The 21,165-nt window shown below is 37.7% G+C and overlaps 1 protein-coding gene across 2 annotated transcripts in view; it reads left to right on the top strand.

Moving 5' to 3' along the window:
* Nucleotides 1-21,165, top strand: part of EFCAB7 (EF-hand calcium binding domain 7) — a 58,494-nt gene that overhangs the window by 25,486 nt on the left and 11,843 nt on the right. For both annotated transcript variants that reach the window (XR_005719554.1, XM_040232679.1), the window contains exons 7-11: nt 2,601-2,742; nt 7,091-7,200; nt 13,161-13,318; nt 14,156-14,289; nt 16,916-17,064. Coding sequence is in view for 1 of the 2 variants with exons in the window: in XM_040232679.1 (XP_040088613.1) it covers nt 2,601-2,742; nt 7,091-7,200; nt 13,161-13,318; nt 14,156-14,289; nt 16,916-17,064 (693 nt within the window). In the remaining variant the exon portion in view is untranslated. The remainder of the gene's footprint in view (nt 1-2,600; nt 2,743-7,090; nt 7,201-13,160; nt 13,319-14,155; nt 14,290-16,915; nt 17,065-21,165) is intronic.

The following is a 21,165-nucleotide window of genomic DNA, read 5'->3' as shown; positions in this document are numbered from 1 at the left end:
ATCTAAAGAATTTGAATTCTTCCCTTAAAACAAGAGAGGTACAAATTCTCCTAATGGTGTTATTTAGTATTCAAAATAATCTGATTATCATATTGAAGTTTGGTTGATTTATATAGTATGGCATTTGGCTTTCTTCTATTTTATAATAGCTATTGTCTTACCATTTTCTAGGCTTTTTAACCATGTATTATATTTGATGTCTTTCAAAGAAACTTATAAATACTCTTCTACCTATACCTTTTCTAAAATTAGAATTTAGGGAAGACTTCTAATAAAAATTTTAACTCACTCCCCAGCCAAATTTTATAAAAACGTCTCCTGTCAGCCAGAAATATCATAAGCACATGGAGAAATTCTTCGTCTTGGAGTTTCCCAAATGCCACATCTTGTCATTCAACCATCTTGTCCTCTGTCATCCCCTTCTTCTGCCCTCAATCTTTCCCAGCATCAGGGTCTTTCCAGTGAGTTACCTCTTTGTATCAGGTGGCCGGCCACACTATTGGAGCTTCAGCTTCAGCATCAGTCCTTCCAGTAAATTTTCAGGATTGATATCCTTTAGGATTTGCTGGTTTGATCTCCTTGCTGTCCAAGGGACTTCTCTAGCATGACACTTTTAATGAAAGTATCAATTCTTCGCACTCAGCCTTTTTTATGGCCCAACTCTCACATCTGTATGACTACTGGAAAAACAGAGCTTTGTCAGCAAAGTAATGTCTCTGCTTTTTAATACGCTGTATAGGTTTGTCATACCTTTTGTTCCAAGGAATAAGCATCTTTTAATATTATGGCTATAGTCACTGTCCACAGTGATTTTGGAGTCCAAGAAAATGGTCTGTCACAGTTTCCATTGTTTCCCCATCTATTTGCTATGGAATGATGGGACCAGTGTACCAGGCAAGGTGCATTGCTTTTTAGTTTCATTTAAACATTTTTCTAACCTAGGGGTAGGAGGCAGCTATCAGAGAAGGCAATGGCACCCCACTCCAGTACTCTTGCCTGGAAAATCCCATGCACAGAGGAGCCTGGTAAGCTGTAGTCCATGGGGTCACGAAGAGTCGGACACGACTGAGCGACTTCACTTCCACTTTTCACTTTCATGCATTGGAGAAGGACATGGCAACCCACTCCAGTGTTCTTGCCTGGAGAATCCCAGGGATGGCGGAGCCTGGTGGGCTGCTGTCTATGGGGTTGCACAGAGTCGGACACGACTGAAGTGACATAGCAGCAGTAGCAGGAGGCAGCTATACCCATAATTCTAACACAAATTAAAGAAATTTTTTAGCTACTAAAATTTGTTTTTTTAGTAAGAAGACCAAATAATTATATTTACACATCAATATATGTATAATTCTGAATAATGCATTATCATACATGTTATAATAATTTCATAAATATGAAGTTTTAAATCATTGAAATATTAAATATTAGATTGAAAATCATGGCAGATATTAAGTGTAGGAAAAAAAGAATTTTGAATATAGCTGGTAGTTTGGAGAGAAAGCAAGGCCACCTCAGTTCAGTTCAGTCACTTAGTCGTGTCCGACTCTTTGCAACCCCATGAACTGCAGCACGCTAGGCCTCCCTGTCCATCACCAACTCCCGGAGTTCACTCAGATTCACATCCATTGAGTTGGTGACGCCATCCAGCCTAGATTCAGATATAGTTTTACAATCAATGAGAATTGTGAATTAAGCATATCACTTTATTTTTCAGATATTCATCAGTTAAAAGAGAAGTCTGTACTGAGTTGCTTTTGAGATTTCTATCTTTAATATTCTGTAATTCTAAATTAATATCCTTTATTATTCCAGTTGGGTAAATGTAAATACAAGGAGGTTAGTTGAAAGTCTACACATACTCTTACTCATCATTAATAGTTGAACTTTTGACTGAAGCCCAGCTTTGAACTTCACTGTGTTATAAAAACTTTGAATTTACTACCCTAAGTATATTCTTTTTTTAAAATTTTATTTATTTTTTAGTTGGAGGATAATTCTTTGCAATATTGTGTTGGTTTCTGCCATACATCAGTATGAATCAACCATAGGTATACATACAGCCCCTCCCTCTTGAATCTCCCTCCCACCTCCCAAGCATCCCATCCCTCTAGAGCTAATTTAGAGAGGTCTTTCTCAAAACTAGTATTTATCAGCATTTTGCAATAGCTGTGAAGTGAATTCAGTGTTTTAGTTACCTAGACTTGAAACAAGTATTTTGGTTGTCACATTATCTTTTAAATATAAAATCCTATTGCTTTTTCTCTCAACACATCAGTTTTAACAATCCTTAGTTCTTTATTCTTAGTATACTCTAAGCACTAACCTCACCCTGATTACTGCAGCAGCATGTTTATTTATTACTTTGTTTCAGTACTTCTCCAATTTTCATGAACTGTATTTTTCATATTCCTCCTCTCTATTATATCTTTTCCTAATTTTTTGTTAGCTAAATACTGCTTCTTAAAGATGTCACAATTCCTGGACGGCACTGGCTCTAGTTGACATTCCTTTTTATATCTTCCCTAGGTTTTTCTTCATTGCTCTTCATGCTGGAAACGTGTAATGAATATTCTTTGAAAAAAATTTTTCCTTTATTCCAGGAGTGGCAATGTGTACAGTCAAAAGGTTGCTTTTTCTTAGAAGAAGATGGTGAAATCATTAGTCATCAATACAAGATGCAAATAGCTCAGAGATCCCTGGTTTATATAACAATCAAACCATTAAACCTGAGTCAAGCTGAAGGCAAGTTTAAATTTTCTATATTTAAAAGAAAACATCACTTTATGCCAGCTTTAAAAATACTTATGTAAGTGTTTGATGGTTCTCGTTAGTGAAAAAATGGATTTGCCTAAGAAACATGGTTACGTACATTTAAAGAAAGTTGTTTATACACTATGTCGTCACATTATGCAAAGTAAGAGACATGTGGTTACATACATTTGAAGAAAGAAAGTCATTTACACATTGACTGTATTGTCATATTATGCGAAGAACAAAATGTTACCTGGTTTCCTCTTGACATAGAATTAACTTTTTATCTACTAATTAATCCTTAGCTTTTTCCATTTATCAATTTTTTAAATGAACATACATGAGAGAACTTTGGTGGGAGCATTCAGTTCAGTTCAGTCGCTCAGTCGTGTCCGACTCTTTGCGACCCCATGAATCGCAGCACGCCAGGCCTCCCTGTCCATCACCATCTCCCAGAGTTCACTCAGACTCACGTCCATTGAGTCAGTGATGCCATCCAGCCATCTCATCCTCTGTTTTCCCCTTCACTTCCTGCCCACAATCCCTCCCAGCATCAGAGTCTTCGAATGAGTCAACTCTTCTCATGACGTGGCCAAAGTACTGGAGTTTCAGCTTTAGCATCATTCCTTCCAAAGAAATCCCAGGGCTGATCTCCTTCAGAATGGACTGGTTGTATCTCCTTGCAGTCCAAGGGACTCTCAAGAATCTTCTCCAACACCACAGTTCAAAAGCATCAATTCTTCAGTGCTCAGCTTTCTTCACAGTCCAACTCTCACATTGATACATGACCACTGGAAAAACCATAGCCTTGACTAGACGGACCTTTGTTGGCAAAGTAGTGCCTCTGCTTTTCAGTATGCTATCTAGGTTGGTCATAAATTTGGGACAAATAAAGCTGCAAGTATTTTTGAATACCATCAAAGTCCTATATCATATGACTTCAGTCAGTTCAGTTCAGTTCAGTCGCTCAGTTGTGTCCGACTCTTTGTGACCCCATGAATCGCAGCACACCAGGCCTCCCTGTCCATCACCAACTCCCAGAGTTCACTCAGACTTGCGTCCATTGAGTCAGTGATGCCATCCAGCCATCTCATCCTCGGTTGTCCCCTTCTTCTCCTGCCCCCAATCCCTCCCAGCATCAAAGTCTTTTCCAATGAGTCAACTCTTCGTATGAGGTGGCCAAAGTATTGGAGTTTCAGCTTTAGCAACATTCCTTCCAAAGAAATCCCAGGGTTGATTAGTCCTTATTTAATAATTTTTGTATCCTTGGTAATACTTTTCTGTACACCAATGATAGATAAAAATTAATAATTTCCTAGTGTCTAAAGTCGGAGAAGGCGATGGCACCCCACCCCAGTACTCTTGCCTGGGAAATCCCATGGACGGAGGGGCCTGGTAGGCTACAGTCCATGGGGTCGTGAAGAGTCGGACATGACTGAGCGACTTCACTTTCACTTTTCACTTTCATGCATTGGAGAAGGAAATGGCAACCCACTCCAATATTCTTGCCTGAAGAATCCCAGGGACAGAGGAGCCTGGTGGGCTGTGGTCTGTGGGGTCTCACAAAGTCAGACATGACTGAAGCGACTCAGCAGCAGCAGCAGCAGTGTCTACAGTGGTTATTACACAAGTTTTAGTGAAAGATGGCTTATATGTGTGCTTTCCCTAGGTATCCTTTTAATGTTGACTTTTCCAAATATCAATCTTTATTTTCCTCTTATTATGTTTATATATAAACATCTACTTACTAGAGGATTCTTCCCCACTTACATTGTTTTTCCCTCCTATAGTAAAGATACTGAAAGTTTTCACTGTGTATCTTATAGGACACTGAGAACATTTGGTAGTTGATACTTTCAGATGATAATTACAATAATAATTTTTCAGATAAATGTATCAAATCTACAAAGTTAATGTAGTTGTTAATTCTCTGTATTGTTATAAATATTTTTCATTCATTTATTTGTCAACCATTTTTTGAGGACCTCATAAACCAAGTATCACTTTAGGTGCTTAAGATACACGACAGTGTGACCTCATGAACTTGCATTCTAATAGAGGAAATAATAAATAATAAATATAATAAATAGTAAGTCACATGGTATGTTAGAAGGTGATAAATGCTGTGGGAAAAACAGAGAAGATAAGGGGCATTGTGTATGCTGAGGGAATATGGGTTACCATTGAAAGGGAGTAGTTAGTGTATGCTTCATTAGAAGTTGACATTTGAGCAGACTTTGAAAGAGGCATATTAATTATCAACTGCTATGTAATAAACTACCCCCAAAACTCAGTGGCTTAAAATAATTCAACATTTGTTTGCTCATGAGCAGGTCTATTGGACAGTTTTTTGGTCTGAACTGGGCTTGGCTTTTTTCTGTAGAGCTCACCCATACCTCTGTGATCAGCTGCAGGATAGCTCGTGGCTGGCTTTAATTGATCTTGATTGAGCTTTTTTCTCTGTGTGGGCCTCAGCTGAGACAACCCGATTTTGCCTTGTGTAGTCTCTTATCTTCTAATAAGTTAGCCTGGACTTGTTCTTATGGTATAACAGGAATCTGAGAGAGAAAGCAGAAGCAGCATAGGCTTGGGCTCAGAACCGGCACATTACCTCTGTTACTCTCTGTTGTTCACAGCAAATCACAAGGCAAGTACAGATTTACAAGGTGGAGAAATAGATTTTATCTCTTGGCAAAAGAGCTGCAAAATCACATTGCAAAGGGTTGTGGATGCAGACAGGAACAGCCATTTTTGCTGCCTTCCACAGGAAGCAAGGAAGCAAGTTTAGTGGATGTAGGGGTGGCGGAAGGGATAAAGAGCGGAGCAAGGGGCAGGTAGAGGGAATCCTCTGTTCAGAGGCTCGGAGGCGTAGAGTGTGCCTGGTGTTAGAAGAACATGGTGGCTCGAGTGGCTATAATGAAATAGGGGAGGAGAGAGTGGCAAGAGATGAAGACAAGGGAGAAACAAGGACAAAATCAGGTAGAGTTTTGGTTTTGCCATAATGTTGTAAAAGTCCATAACTTGGACTTTTACTCTGAGAGAAATAGAAATGAAAAACCCTTAGGAGGCTGCCATCAAGATTTTCTCTTCATCTTTGATTTTCAGTAGTTTGAATATGTGTCTTGATGTTTTTGTTTTTTGGTTGATGCTGTTTTTTAATTTTAGAGAGGTTTATTTTTTAAGTTGTTGTTTGTTTGTGTTTTTTTTTTTTGTATTTATCCTATTAGAAAGCCCTGAGTTTCCTGAATTTATGTGGGTTATTGTTTTTAGAAAATGTTGCATCTTTGTTTCTTCTGCATTCTCTCTTCCACTTACATGCCTGACATCTTGTTCTCCTGTGTGCCCCCACAGATCAGCCATGCTTGCATCTCATCCCTCCTTAGAATGGTCTGTCTTTCCTTGGATTTCAGACTGCATGGTTATCCTGTGACCTCATATCTGATGGGTTTAAGAAATGCTATGATTGTGTAGTTTGTGCATGTTTTTCCTGTTGTTAGGGTGGGAGCAACTTTCTTCCAACTTTCAACTCTGTTAGAGGATTTTGAGTAGAGATGGAACATTTTCTGACATTTTAGCAAGAGCAGTCAGGATGTATATTGAAAATAGATTGAAGGGTACTCAGGAGAAAGCAAAGAATGCTTTTGCTTTGAATGGAGGTGCAAAGGAGATAAGAAGTAGAGATTCTGGGTGTATTTTGAAGGTCAAACCATAGCATTTCCTGAAGCTTGTTTATGACACATGAGAGACGGAAGAAGTTAAAGATGATTAGAATTTAGGGGGTTGAGATCCTCTTCTCAGTCTCTTACCTGAGAGAGAGAAGACTAAAGCTGGACAGTTTTTTCCTTCAGGTGTTTGGACAGTTTTAGATATAGAAATCCAAGTAGAAATGTCAAATAGGCAGTTGGATATATGGGTCTGATGTTCCCAGGAAAGGTCTATCAGGACATATGAATTTTGGAGTTAAAATCATACAGATGATGTCTAACATCTTTTCCTCCTATGCTCCTTTACAGGTGAGCCAGTACTTGCATCTTGTCACTTCTTGAAAGGGTTGTTTTTCCTTGGATTTCCGTCTACTTGGTTGCGTTGCACCCTTAGCTCTCTAATGAGTTTTAAAAATTTATGATTTTTAGAGGTGTATATATAATGTTTCTAACAAGATCACATTGTATAGTTATCTGTCTTATTGAAAATGTCTTTTGATGTTTACATATAAAAATGGATGTGAATTTTTAAAAAGTAATTCAAAGGGGAAAGAAACCATTAACTTCTTTTTAAAATAGGAAAGATCTAAGTAGTGATTGCTTATTTTAAGATGTTTGGGGTTTTTTGTTTATAGGAAAACCATCCCCTTGGTTGTCAGTTGATACTGCCTTGTATATTCTTAAGGAAAATGAAAGTCAAGCAAATCTACAACTCTTGTGTTTTACCGAACTACGAAATAGAGAAGTATACATGTTTATCTTCTAATGTATAGTTAAAAGTATAATGTGATCTCAAGTTTGGGGAAAATAGTAGTTTTTCTATATATCTTTAACCTTTTTTTCTTCCCTTTCAATTAAGGTAAATACAAATCTTATCATTATTCATATTTTTATTAACTGTGAAGGATTTGAATTTGCTGAGATTTAAAAATTGAGGATTTATTGGCAGCCTTGACTTTATAACTTATACGTTGTGTGTGACATTATAGTTCACTTTCCTCTTTTCTAATACCCTGATGCCCCCCACATGTGAACATTTTTTTTCTTATACTCAATAAAAATGATTGATGCCAGGAACTTTTTCCCCTAAATTCAAGCAGTTCAACTTTGAAAAAGTTCCTCTAGATGTTTGTCTTACTTTTAGTACTACTGCAAAAAAGAAAAACTTCATACCCTCAGGCTTTCCTCATATTATAGGGTCTAAAAATAGATTGATCTGAAGAAATGCTTTCAAATGATTTTGTATGTTGCCCATGGGGTTGTTCTGATCTTTTCTAATTATATATTTACTCAGAGGCCAAATATGTAAGGCAGATACATAAATGTGGCTATTTATTTTATGAGGAATACAAAATACATCTGCTACACAGTAGCATGAATAATACTATTCAAGAGCTTACTGCAATATCATATTTAATTTTTATATAGGCCCAGCGACAGACAAACATTTCCCTGATGGAATGTTATATAAAAGTCTTTATTGTCGGCTTCCTAACAGACAAGAATAGTTATAGGCAAGAAACAAATAAAATGACAAAAGTTAATGTTTTGACTAAACTCTTCTTCAAAACTGACTACATAGTTAAGTTCAAGATAAAACATTGTCTACAACAACAGCTATCCCACTTTGTTTTGTTTAAAATTACTTTCTTATGATATTGCACATATAAAAATCTTAGTACATAGCAAGCCTATAGTAAAATTTGAATGAGTTTCTATTTACCTCTTTACTGTTTACTCCTCTGTTTATCTGTAATATTTCATATTTACAAAGGGTTTTTACTTTTAGTTTCACAGTTATTTTCTTTAAGAAGAGTTTTGTGCCCATGAAAGACTTTCCATTTGCCAACTATGGCAGTTCAAGTTTATACGTGGAGACAAGGAGGTTCATCAGAGAACGTGTATTAGGAAATAGCAAGAATTGTTTTTCACACATGGATATCAGTTTATATTGGGCCGATTCAAAAGATTATGATTTCCAAAAGATGAGTTTGGTCAATGTTTAGTTTTCAAAATAGCCCTCACTTATATTGGGTTGCTTGTTACAATCCAACATAGGACATGGTCACTTTAGGATGATTATCATTCCTCTGACTTGCGAGGGTAGAAATAGGGCTAAATCGAGAATTTGGATGAGCAACTTTGTTTTGCATTTGAGGGCTTCCCAAGTAGCTTAGTGGTAAAGAATCTGCCTGCAGTGCAGGAGACACAGATTTGATCCCTGGATCAGAAAGATCCTCTGGAAAAGGAAATAGCAAGCCACTACAGTATTCTTGCCTGGAAAATCCCATGAACAGAGGAGTCTGGTGGGCTACAGTCCATGGGGTCACAAAAGAGTTGGACATGACTTAGCCACTAAATAACAATAAATTCTGTGCTGAAGCAGAAATACCTATTTGCTTAGATATGGATTTCCTCTGTGGCTCAGCTAGTAAAAAATCCATCTGCAATGTGGGAGATCTGGGTTCATCCCTGGGTTGGGAAGATCCCCTGGCTACCTACTCCAGTATTCTGGCCTGAAGAATTCCACGGACTATATTGTCCATGGGGTTGCAAAGAGTCAGACACAACTGAGTGACTCACTTTTACTTTATACACAACTAGAAAATGCTTCAGTTCTTAGGTTTAATATATTTGACAGAGACAACTCCTAGGTTTTATAGGAAGCCATTGGGCTCCAGAAGGTACATAGGGATGCCATTTTGCTTTCTTTCATACAACAGGAAAATAAAATATTTTCCTATACAAATGTCTTGGCACTCATTATAAATATCCTATGATGGAAAAGAATTTGTATAAGGTAGGTTTATCTAGGATTCTACCATCTTGTTTTAGAGTACATATGACATAACTAATAGTAAAATTCCACTGTTTTTGTTCACATTGGATTTTTACAAATGTGGCTAATTCATACAAATAGTGAATTCTTTTAAACTGTATTAAATTTTTATTTTCTGTCAATGAAATCTGAATTACAAATCATTTATTTATATTTGAATCATATTCAGTTCAGTTCAGTCACCCAGTCGTGTCCAACTCTTTGCGACCCTATGGACTGTAGCACGCCAGGCTTCCCAGTCCATCACCAACTCCCTGAGCTTGCTCAAACTCATGTCCATCGAGTTGGTGATGCCGTCCAACCATCTCATCCTCTGTTGTCCCCTTCTCCTCCCACCTTTAATCTTTCCCAGCATCAGGGTCTTTTCCAAAAGTCAGTTCTTCGCATCAGGTGGCCAAAATATTGGAGCTTCAGCTATACCATCAGTCCTTCCAATAAATATTTGGGACTGATTTCCTTCAGGATTGACTGGCTTGATCTCCTTGCAGTCAAAAGCATCTATTCTTTGGCACTCAGCTTTCTTTTTAGTCCAACTGTCACATCCACACGTGACTACTGGAAAAACTGTAGCTTTGACTAGATGGACTTTTGTTGGCAAAGTAATGTCTCTGCTTTTTAATATGCTGTCTAGTTGGTCATAGCTTTTCTTCCAAGGAGCAAGTGTCTTTTAATTTCATGGCTGCAGTCATCATCTGCAGTGATTTTGGAGCCCCTCCAAATAAAGTCTCTCACTGTTTCCATTATTTCCCCATCTATTTGCCATGAAGTGATGGGACTGGATGCCATGACCTTAAGTTTTCTGAATGTTGAGTTTCAAGGCAACTTTTTCACTCTCCTCTTTCACTTTCATCAAGAGGCTCTTTAGTTCTTCTCTTTCTGCCATAAGGGTGGTGTCATCTGTATATCTGTTATTGATATTTCTCCCAGCAGTCTTGAATCCAGCTTATGCTTTATCCCGCCTGGCATTTCAAATAATGTACACTGCATATAAGTTAAATAAGCAGGGTGACAATATACAGCCTTGATGTACTCCTTTCCCGACTTGGAACCAGTCTGTTGTTCCATGTCCAGTTCTAACTGTTGCTTCTTGACCTGCGTACAGATATCTCAGGAGGCAGATCAGATGGTCTGGTATTCCCATCTCTTAAAGAATTTTCCACAGTTTGTTATGATCCACACAGTCACAGGCTTTGGTGTAGTCAATAAAGCAGAAGTAGATGCTTTTTTGGAACTTTCTTACTTTTTCAATGATCCAACAGATGTTGGCAATTTGATCTCTAGTTCCTCTGCCTTTTCTAAATCCAGCTTGAACATCTGGAAGTTCACAGTTCACGTACTGTTGGAGAATTTTGAGCATTATTTTGCTAGCATGTGAGATGAGTGCAATTGAGTAGTAGTTTGAACATTTTTTGACATTGCCTTTCTTTGGGATTGGAAGGAAGACTGACCTTTTCCAGTCCTGTGGACACTGCTGAGTTTTCCACATTTGCTGGCATATTGAGTGCAACACTTTTACAGCATCATCTTTTAGGATTTGAAGTAGCTCAACTGGAATTCCATCACCTCAACCAGCTTTGTTCGTAGTGATGCTTCCTAAGGCCCACTTGACTCCTCATTCCAGGATGTCTGGCTCTAGGTGAGTGATCACACCATCATGGTTATCTGAGTCTTGAAGATCTTTTTTGTATAGTTCTATGTATCCTTGGCACTTCTTCTTAGTATCTTCTGCTTCTGTTCAGTCCATACCATTTCTGTCCTTAATTGTGCCCATCTTTGCATGAAATGTTCCCTTCAGTTCAGTTCAGTTCAGTCGCTCAGTTGTGCTCAGTCATGTCCAGCTCTTTGCGATCCCATGGACTGCAGCATGCCAAGCCTCACTGTCCATCACCAACTCCCGGAGTTTACTCAGACTCACGTCCATTGAGTTGATGATGCCATCCAACCATCTCATTCTCTGTCATCCCCTTCTCCTCCTGCCTTCAGTCTTTCCCAGCATCAGGGTCTTTTCAAATGAGTCAGTTCTTTGCATCAGGTGGCCAAAGTTATTGGAGTTTCAGCTTCAGTATCAGTCCTTCCAATGAATATTCAGGACTTCCTGAATATTCAGTGATTTCCTTTAGGATGGTCTGGTTGCATCTTCTTGCTGTCCAAGGGACTCTCAAGAGTCTTCTCCAACACCAAATGTTCCCTTGGTACCTCTAATTTTCTTGAAGAGATCTTTAGTCTTTCCTGTTCTATTGTTTTCCTGTATTTACGTTGATCACTGAGGAAGGCTTTCTTATCTCTTTGTTATTCTTTGGAACTCTGCTTTCAAATGGGTATATCTTTCCTTTTCTTCTTTGCCTTCAGCTTCTCTTCTTTTCTCAGCCATTTGTAAGGCCTCATCAGACAATCATTTTGCCTTTTTGCATTTCTTTTTCTTGGGGATGATCTTGATCACTGCCTCCTGTACAATGTCATGAACCTCCGTCCATAGTTCTTCAGGCACTCTGTCTATCAGATCTAATCCCTTGAATCTATTTGTCACTTCCACTGTATAATCGTAAGGGATTTGATTAGGTCATACCTGAATGGTCTAGTGGTTTTCCCTACTTTCTTCAATTTAAGTCTGAATTTGGCAATAAGGAGTTCATGATCTGAGCCACAGTCAGCTCCCAGTCTTGTTTTTGCTGATTGTGTAGAGCTTCTCCATCTTTGGCTGCAAAGAATATAATCAATCTGATTTTGGTATTGACCATGTGGTGATGTCCATGTGTGGAGTCTTCTCTTGTGTTGTTGGAAGAGGGTGTTTGCTATGACCAGTGCGTTCTCTTGGGAAAACTCTGTTAGCCTTTGACCTGCTTCATTTCATACCTCAAGGCAAAATTTGCCTGTTACTCCAGGTATCTCTTGAGTTCCTACTTTTGCATTCCAGTCCCCTATAATGAAAAGGATGTCTTTTTTGGGTTTTAGTTCTAGAAGGTCTTGTAGGTCTTCATAGAACCATTCAGCTTCAGCTTATTCAGCATTACTGGTCGAAGCATAGACTTGGATTATTGTGATATTGAATGGAATATGAATCATATTAGGCAACTATAACCCAGAAAAATTACTTAAAGTTTTTTCTCTTTGTTTCCTGTTGAAATATTTGCATCACAGTCAAAACTCAAAATAGTATTTTAAGACCATTTTCAATATAACAAATATTTCATAACTAGTTGTTAATACTAAGTGATAAAGTACATAATACTATATTTTAGAAACTTTAATTAGGACTTAGTGAATTCCCTTCATGCTATTAAATGTTGAAAATACTTTAAATTCTAGAAAATTTTATAGAATCACAATTTGCTTTGTTTCATAAAGTCTACTACCTTCCAGTGAGTATATTAAATTAATATTCATTAATTTTATATAAACTATGTATCTTTACACAAAATATACCAGAAATTTGCACAAAATATAGCAGATCTTTTTCAAATACATGTTAATCTTTCATGCTGTAATCATTCAGTACAAAAGAGTATGGGTAGCAAGATTATCCAACATTCCATTTTAAAAACAGCCAAAAAAATTAAAACTATTCCCCTTAAGTGCATCACTGGCATGCTTAAAGAATATTGGGAAGATTTAGAAGTTACATAACTTCTAACCTATTATAATTTTAGTTATTTTATAAATATATAAAGAACTACATCTAATATTACTAGATTTAGCATTAACAAAAAGAGTTTGAAGCCTGTAAAACATTGATAGAACCATAATAGAATTGGTGAATATTGGTTAAAAAAAAGAAAACTGTTTCTAATGCTTCTCTTTCATAAGAATGATTAAAAGTCATTAAGACTCATGGTGTGTGTTTGTTTTAAAAATTCTTTTGAGAAAAGACGTTTGGGTGGACTGGTGAACTAGGACCTGGAATTTACTGGTTAGTTCCTTCCACAACTGGCTGCAGGCTAAGAAAAGAGATAAAACCAGTAACAGAAGAAGCCCAACTTGTATACAGAGATGAAACAGGGGAATTATTTCTTACACAGGAATTTAGGTAAGTTTTGTTTACTAAAGTTAGAGGCTGGATACTAGGCTGGATGTGTATCAGTAGCCTGCCTTCCATCCTTTCCTTTGGCTAGCTGCAAACCCCAGCCCCAGGTTCTAATCAGTAGCTCAACTCATCTGCTAGGCATCTGACTGTGACCTTCTATTCATAGGTCCGGGATTGCCATTTATTTCTAGATTCCATATAGTTGGCAAGTCAACTTTAGTTACAAATTTACTGATTTCTCCTCCACTAGAAATAGGTCCTGCTAATTGTACTATTGTCTTAGATAACTGTTTAATATGAAATCCAAATAGGGTAATTCTCCCATATTCTACATATGTAAGTAAGATCTAGCTACCAGTAGAGAGGAAGAAAATAGATGGAGATCGGTGAAAAGAAAATGGGAACTTCTGTTTGAGTTCCTACTACATGTTGAGATACTATGGTTGCTTTAGAAGCTTGATTATGTCCTGTAATGCTAGACAAAGTAGAATGCATATTTGGATACATTAAATCTATCATCCACAAATACTGTTTTTATTTTATTCTTTTCCAGTATGGTTTATTACAAGATATTGAGTATAGTTCCCTGTGCTATACAATAAGACCTTGTTGTTTATCAATTCCAAACTCCCAGTTTAGCTTTCCCCAACTCTCCCTCCCATTTGGCAACCACAAGTTTATTCTCTGTATCTGTGAGTCTGTTTCTGTTTCATAGATGAATTCATCACAAATATTGTTTAATGCCCTGATACTACTTCCTTTTGAAAGTTATCCTCATCAAAACCTTCTTCAGTCTAGTTGCCTTAGAGACAAATAATTTGCTATTTTTTTTTAATTTAGGTCAACTTTATCAGATATATTTGAAGTAATTGATTTAGATGGAAATGGTCTTCTTAGTCTTGAAGAATATAATTTTTTTGAATTGAGAACAAGTGGTGAGAAATGTGATGAAGATGCTTGGGCTGTCTGCAGAGGTAAGCATTTTTTCTTAATGGGTGTGTTATATACATATATATATACCCTTTCATCCTTAACAAGTGAAATATCAAATTTCTCCATCGAATATTATAGCAGTTAGGACAGTTTAAAAATAGTAGCATTGTTTGTAGATCATAACAAGTTAAACATTTATTTTTCTTAAATTGGTAGTTGGTATAGCACTCAAGTTAAAAGAAAATGTAAATTACTTACTCATAATTACTACGTTCTTTGGAGCTTAGAATATAAAAAACTTTGTCTTAGCTTTAATAGTAAAGGTGAAGAGACCCAAACTGTGCCCAGAAGAGGGCAGCAAAGAGTTAACAGGCTAGAGTTTCACTAAAAATTAAGAGGTTTCTAGGAAATTGTTTATGTATGTTAAGAATTGTTTTGTTTTTTGTATTTGAGTTGAATTAAGAAAGTCCATCCATGGATGTATAGAAGCCAAAAATACTAAAATGGGCAGAGAAAAATACTGAGAGTGAGGCAAAGTCAGTTGTTACTTGGGAAAAGACTGAAAAGAGGGTAGAGCTTGTGTATTTAAGCTAAGGACTAAAAGGTCGAAGGAGAAAGCCAGAAAACCATAGCCAACTGTAAATCATAGAGCAAGAAGTTTGAGAAGGTTGGAATGTAGTCAAGAGAGAGATTAACTCACATGTTGCTGTCACTGGAGTAGTAATGTGTCCTAATCCTCTGGTTCTTGAAATGGTCTTGGCAGTGAACTAGGGAGGAATCTGATAAATCTGTTTTTCTAAAAAGCAAGTAAAGTAGAAGTATTATTAATATAAAGTTTTTTTTAACTCTCTTTTATTAACTTTTTATTTTGTATTAGGGTATAGCTGATTAACAGTGTTTTTAACTGAAGGTTTATGTAGTGTAATCAATAACAAAAAATATGTATTGATTTATAATTTTAAACTTTGATTAACAAGATTGATAACACATAATAGAGTATTGGTTTTAGGAAGATGTAATCATCTTGTAACTTTATTGACATAATATTTTGATTCTCTTTGTCCCTTTGTCATATGTCAGTTGAATATATTTGTATGGGTCTTTTCTGAGTTCTCTGTTCTAGTCCACTGAACTATTTGTCTCATCTTTCACCAATACCACACTTCTCTTGATTACTGTAGCTTTAAAGGAAGTCTTGAAATTGGGTATTAACAAACTTTAAAAAATTAATGGAGAATTCATAATTTTAAGTTTTAAAAGTAGATTAGTTATTGATAGTCTCTATAGCATTATATCTAGATACATTATTCTTGAAAGTAATTATTTCTTCATATTATATGTCAAATATTAATGTTTTCATCTTGCTCTTCCGCTTAGTAGCTCCAGCTTCCATTTTAGTGGTTACTGTATCTCTCTATGATCTAATTTAATCTACGTTTCCTTTTCTGTCTTTACAAAAGTTATGAATCACTTTCCAAACTCTCAGCATTTTAAACTATTAATCAGTCAACCAGTTTTAAACAGCTATGTCTTCTGCCTCTTTTCTCACAGTAATGTGTGTTAAAGAGATGTCTCGAATAAGAGTACCCATTTTCCTTGGGCATATTGGAAAATAAAGTCTTTCTTTGTTGTAGGGCAGTTAACAGAATATAATCCAAAATGAGTAGCTGTTTTTTATGTATTTCATAGTCACATTCAAGAATTATATATAGATATTTCCACATGAATTTTTGCTTATAAACAGTGTTAAAATGGGCATACTTAGATTTGTGTGGGACATTCATGGACTTCAAAGTGTTCCCTATTATCTAACAGTTTTTTAAGGACCAGGGGACAATTCTGTTAAAATTAAAGCAGTTAAGCATATAATAGTCTCCTTGAATCTGGCACCATTCACTTTTCCCTTTTGAAATACCAGTAGTTTGGGGGATGTTACATCAAATTCATTTGGATTTAAGTGGCAAGTAATTTTAATTTTTGAAATATAATATTGGCTTCAGCAGCATATACCCTAATTTTTGAAATACATGTTAGTATATACTCTGATAAGCAGGCAGGTTGGAATTTACCCAGAAAAATTAAGATTTCCTCTAATTTTGAAATATATTTGTACTATTTATGACTTCAGCTCTTATTGAAAAACTAAATCATACACTGTGATAGTGTTTATGCTGAGTTGTGGGAAGTTAGAACAGTATCTCTCAAACATGTTTCGAACCATTCTTTTTTTTTTTAAACATGGTCTTTGTTTGTTTATTAATTAATTTATTTTTGGCTGTGCTGAGTCTTCGTTGCTGGGCACAGGCTTTCTCTAGTTGCAGTGAGTGGGGTCTGTTCTCTAGTTGCAGGGCGTGGGCTCAGTAGTTGTGGCATGCGTGCTCTAGGGCACAGGCTCAGCAGCTGTGTCACACAGACTTAGTCACCCTACAGCATATGGAATCTTCCCAGGCCAGAGATCGAACTTGTGTCCTCTGCATTGGCAGGAGAATCTTAACCGCTGGACCACCAGGAAAGTCCTTGAGCCGTTCTTATTTCACTTTGATAGTGCTCACAGATTCTTAAGGCCTCCTTCAAAATAAACATTTATGAATAACAATATAGCCATTTTAGTAAATGTATAAACTTAAAAAAAATATGTAAGGAAGAAACTTTTGGTTGTTTTGACAGAGAATTTTGATACCAAGAAAAATGAACTAACAAGACAGGGCTTTATGGATCTGAATCTGATGGAAGCCAACGATCGAGAAGGAGATCCTCGTGATCTCTGGGTAACTTTGCACTCAATGGGCTACAATAAAGCTCTGGAACTGACGGAGGTAAAGCAGTCTTAAAGTTTGCTGTGGGTGTAATGTACATAATATTTTGCCTCACGAACATTTTCTTGACACAGGACTTTTGAATTGGGCTCTCAAATCCTTGAACTTCAATATACAAATGAATCCTGGGTGTGACAGTATGTTTCTGCTAGTTTATGCAAGCTCTTATATGAAATTTAATTGCTCACAACATTTTAATAATTCAGGAACAAAAGTAGTTTGAGCATATGATATGCAGGAAAAAGGTTGGTATTACGAAAGTTATATTTCTTAATTGGTGATGGCTGTTTGAGTTGCTAAAATTTCAACAGTTGCTTCTACTCCGAGACTTCTGAGACTCTTTGTCCTAATAGAATAAAAGCCCTCCTATAATAAGGAGAATATGTCTGTATGAGAACTGGAATTCTGATCTTTTCACAAGGGTGCTCCTTGGGTTAATATCTGTAAAACACTTGAAACAGTGCTTGGCTCTTATAAAGCACTATGTATGTATTAGCTGGAGAAGGCAATGGCACCCCACTCCAGTACTCTTGCCTGGAGAATCCCATGGATGGAGGAGCCTGGAAGGCTGCAGTCCATGGGGTCGCTAAGAGTCGGACACGACTGAGCGACTTCACTTTCACTTTTCACTTTCCTGCATTGGAGAAGGAAATGGCAACCCACTCCAGTGTTCTTGCCTGGAGAATCCCAGGAACAGGGGAGCCTGGTGGGCTGCCATCTATGGGTTGCACAGAGTCGGATACGACTGAAGTGACTTAGCAGTAGCGTGTATTAGCTATGATTATTATTATTTATTAACATGTAAAGTATAAAAGTTGAATAAGACTCACATAAACCAGAGGAATAATAAAAATTAGGCCTATTTCTTAAATTTTATATTTTTGTGTCCTTTAATAAAATTTAATATAAAGGAGATCAGCCCTGGGATTTCTTTGGAAGGAATGATGCTAAAGCTGAAACTCCAGTACTTTAGCCACTTCATGCAAAGAATTGACTCATTGGAAAAGACTCTGATGCTGGGAGGGATTGGGGGCAGGAGGAGAAGGGGACGACCGAGGATGAGATGGCTGGATGGCATCACGGACTCGATGGACGTGAGTCTGAGTGAACTCCAGGAGTTGGTGATGGACAGGGAGGCCTGGTGTGCTGCGATTCATGGGGTCGCAAAGAGTTGGACACGACTGAGTGACTGAACTGAACTGAATACAAAGGATTTAAGAGTTTAACGCCACACAAATTAGATAACAGTACATTTGTTTATAATTTAAAAATAGTATCTGTTCTTTCTATAAATACATCAACCTAGGAGGGTAACACTACCAGAAAAAAATTTTAAATTTGGGGTGTACTGAGACTTTGGTTTAGTTCCTAGTTTTGACATCATTTAAAATTCCTCAAAAATTTGTTTTCTGAGTTCTCTATATTTTTTTGCCATTTTTATTAATAAGAGGTGAATAGTTACAGTAACTTTTTACATTCTACTTTAACATTTAGTGAATCTTACGTCTTTAAGCATGGTGAAAATCAGCACCTAATTGCTCAACATGCAGAAAACTAATATCATGGCATCCCGTCCCATCACTTCATGGGAAATAGATGGGGAAACAGTGGAAACAGTGTCAGACTTTATTTTTGGGGGCTCCAAAATCACTGCAGATGGTGACGGCAGCCATGAAATTAAAAGACGCTTACTCCTTGGAAGGAAAGTTATGACCAACCTAGATGGCATATTCAAAAGCAGAGACATTACTTTCCTGACAAAGGTCCGTCTAGTCAAAGCTATGGTTTTTCCAGTGGTCATGTATTGATGTGAGAGTTGGACTGTGAAGAAAGCTGAGCACTGAAGAATTGATGCTTTTGAACTGTGGTGTTGGAGAAGACTCTTGAGAGTCCCTTGGACTGCAAAGAGATCCAACCAGTCCATTCTAAAGGAGATCAGTCCTGGGTGTTCTTTGGAAGGAATGATTTGAAGCTGAAACTCCAGTACTTTGGCCATGTCATGCGAAGAGTTGACTCATTGGAAAAACTCTGATGCTGGGAGGGAATGGGGGCAGGAGGAGAAGGGGACGACAGAGGATGAGACGGTTAGATGGCATCACCGATGCGATGGATGTGAGTTTGAGTGAACTCCGGGAGTTGGTGATGGACAGAGAGGCCGGGCGTGCTGCGATTCATGGGGTCACAAAGAGTCGGACACGACTGAGTGACTGAACTGAACTGAACTGAATCTGTGAATAATATTGTGTCTGCTGCATATGCTTCCATTTAACAGAGGAGTTAGTTAAGAGATGATTGTGACATTTTAAGTTAAGAGCAGATATAGCATTTAAGATTAAGTTACAGTAAGATTTAAGTTAAGAGCAGATAATAGCATTTGCTGATATCATTGACTTTTGAAATCACAAGTAAGAAGGATTTCTAAGATAAAGATCTTTTATTTAAATTTTTAAAATTTATTTAATAGGTAATAGAGTCCATTGTTTGAAGTTCCAAAAGTAAAAAATTTATATATATATTCAGTGAAAATGTCAAAGGATAATGAGACCACCACTCAGTAGCTGAAGTAAAAAGATAAAACTGAACTGATTGCTTATATGCTGGTCAGGCACAAAGCAGAATGTTCATCTTATTTATAAAGAGCATTGGGGAAGCATGGTTATTCAGATGAGACTGTTGGTTGATTGATATACTCAGTGGTATATTTATTTACTTTGTGACTGCTTGACTTTCAAAAGTGAAGAGCCAACCCTAGCTGACTTACAGAAGTGTATTTATTGAGGTGAGTTGTTGCAGATCAATTGAACAGATTTGAAACAAGTTCTGGGGCGAGAAATCAAGGTGGCAAAATAAAAGGACTTGGAGTTCACCTCTTCCCACAAATGTATCAAAAATACATCTACATGTGGAGTAATTCTCACAGATTACCTACTGGACACTAACAAATCTCATGTAAAACCAAAGCTACAAGAAAGATCACCATGTACAGGTAGGTGAAAAAAAAAGGAATCAGGATGGGACAGAGCTATACCCCTGGGAGGGATCTGTGAAAGAGAAAAGATTCCCTCACCCTGGGAACCCCCTTCACCAGCTGGGAGATCAGCTGGGCAGAAGGGGAGATTCAGAGGCTCAGCAGAGGGTCAGCAGCTGTCTTGGAGCAGGCAGAACAGACTGAGACCAGCATTAATGGTCCTGGCCATCTCACTGCATACCCCAGCCTGAGAGTCGCATCTGCTGGTGTGCACAGTGGCTCGGTGGTGAAACTCAGACTTCAGCAGACAGACCTGGGTATAGGACTAAAGTTGGCTACATGGAAACAGCTTGAAGGGGCTAGAGTGTTGTCCAGGCTGCAACTGGGAGTGGGCACAGAACAAAGCCCAAGTCCACTCTAGAAGTTTGTTGTTATGCAAGGAAAGGGAGGGGCAGGGGCCATATCCTAGTAGCCTCATTCTCCAGTGACCTCACAGTGGATGCAGCTCTGCCTCCACAAGTTCTTGGAGCTTGTAAGCTCTGCAGCTGCCCACATGCAGAGGCAGAGCTGAAATCTGAGCTGATCCCCAGGACTACGTGATTTCAGAAGCTGGGCTGGAATCAGCCTTGTCCTGCGGCTTTGCAACTTTGGTGGATGTATGTTGCCAGGACCTTTAAAATCTCAGTGCCTATGGAATATTTGCATGGATTTACTGGTGCTCCCACAGCTGGGGCAGGTCTGGAGTTAGCAGCTGCAGGTTTTGTGGGTGTACACATGTAGAGGTGGCACTGTGGTCTGCCCTGATTCCCTAGTGAACACATTTAGTTGTGTTTAGGAGCAAAACTATATGTGACTATGGTGGGTCCCAGTGCCTGGCTTCGGTGAAACTGCACAAGGGTCCTACACTGGTGGCTCCATGAACACAGTGCCTAAGCAACGTCCAGGTTGACCGCCTGATTCCCAGGCTGAGATGAGGTTGTAAGCAACATTCCGTAGATGAGGTTCTACAGAAACATTGCAGGCCAGAAGAGAGTAGCAAGTCCTGAAAGGGAAAAACTGGCATCTAGGATAATCTACCCAGCAAGAGTATTATTTAGAATAGAAAGGGGAGATAAATTTTTCAGTAAGCAAAA

This window comes from Oryx dammah, unplaced genomic scaffold (assembly GCF_014754425.2).
Source record: "Oryx dammah isolate SB20612 unplaced genomic scaffold, SCBI_Odam_1.1 HiC_scaffold_28, whole genome shotgun sequence".
NCBI lineage: Eukaryota > Metazoa > Chordata > Mammalia > Artiodactyla > Bovidae > Oryx > Oryx dammah.
The sequence above is the reverse complement of the archived record's forward strand: the minus strand, read 5'-3'. Positions and strand labels throughout refer to the sequence as shown.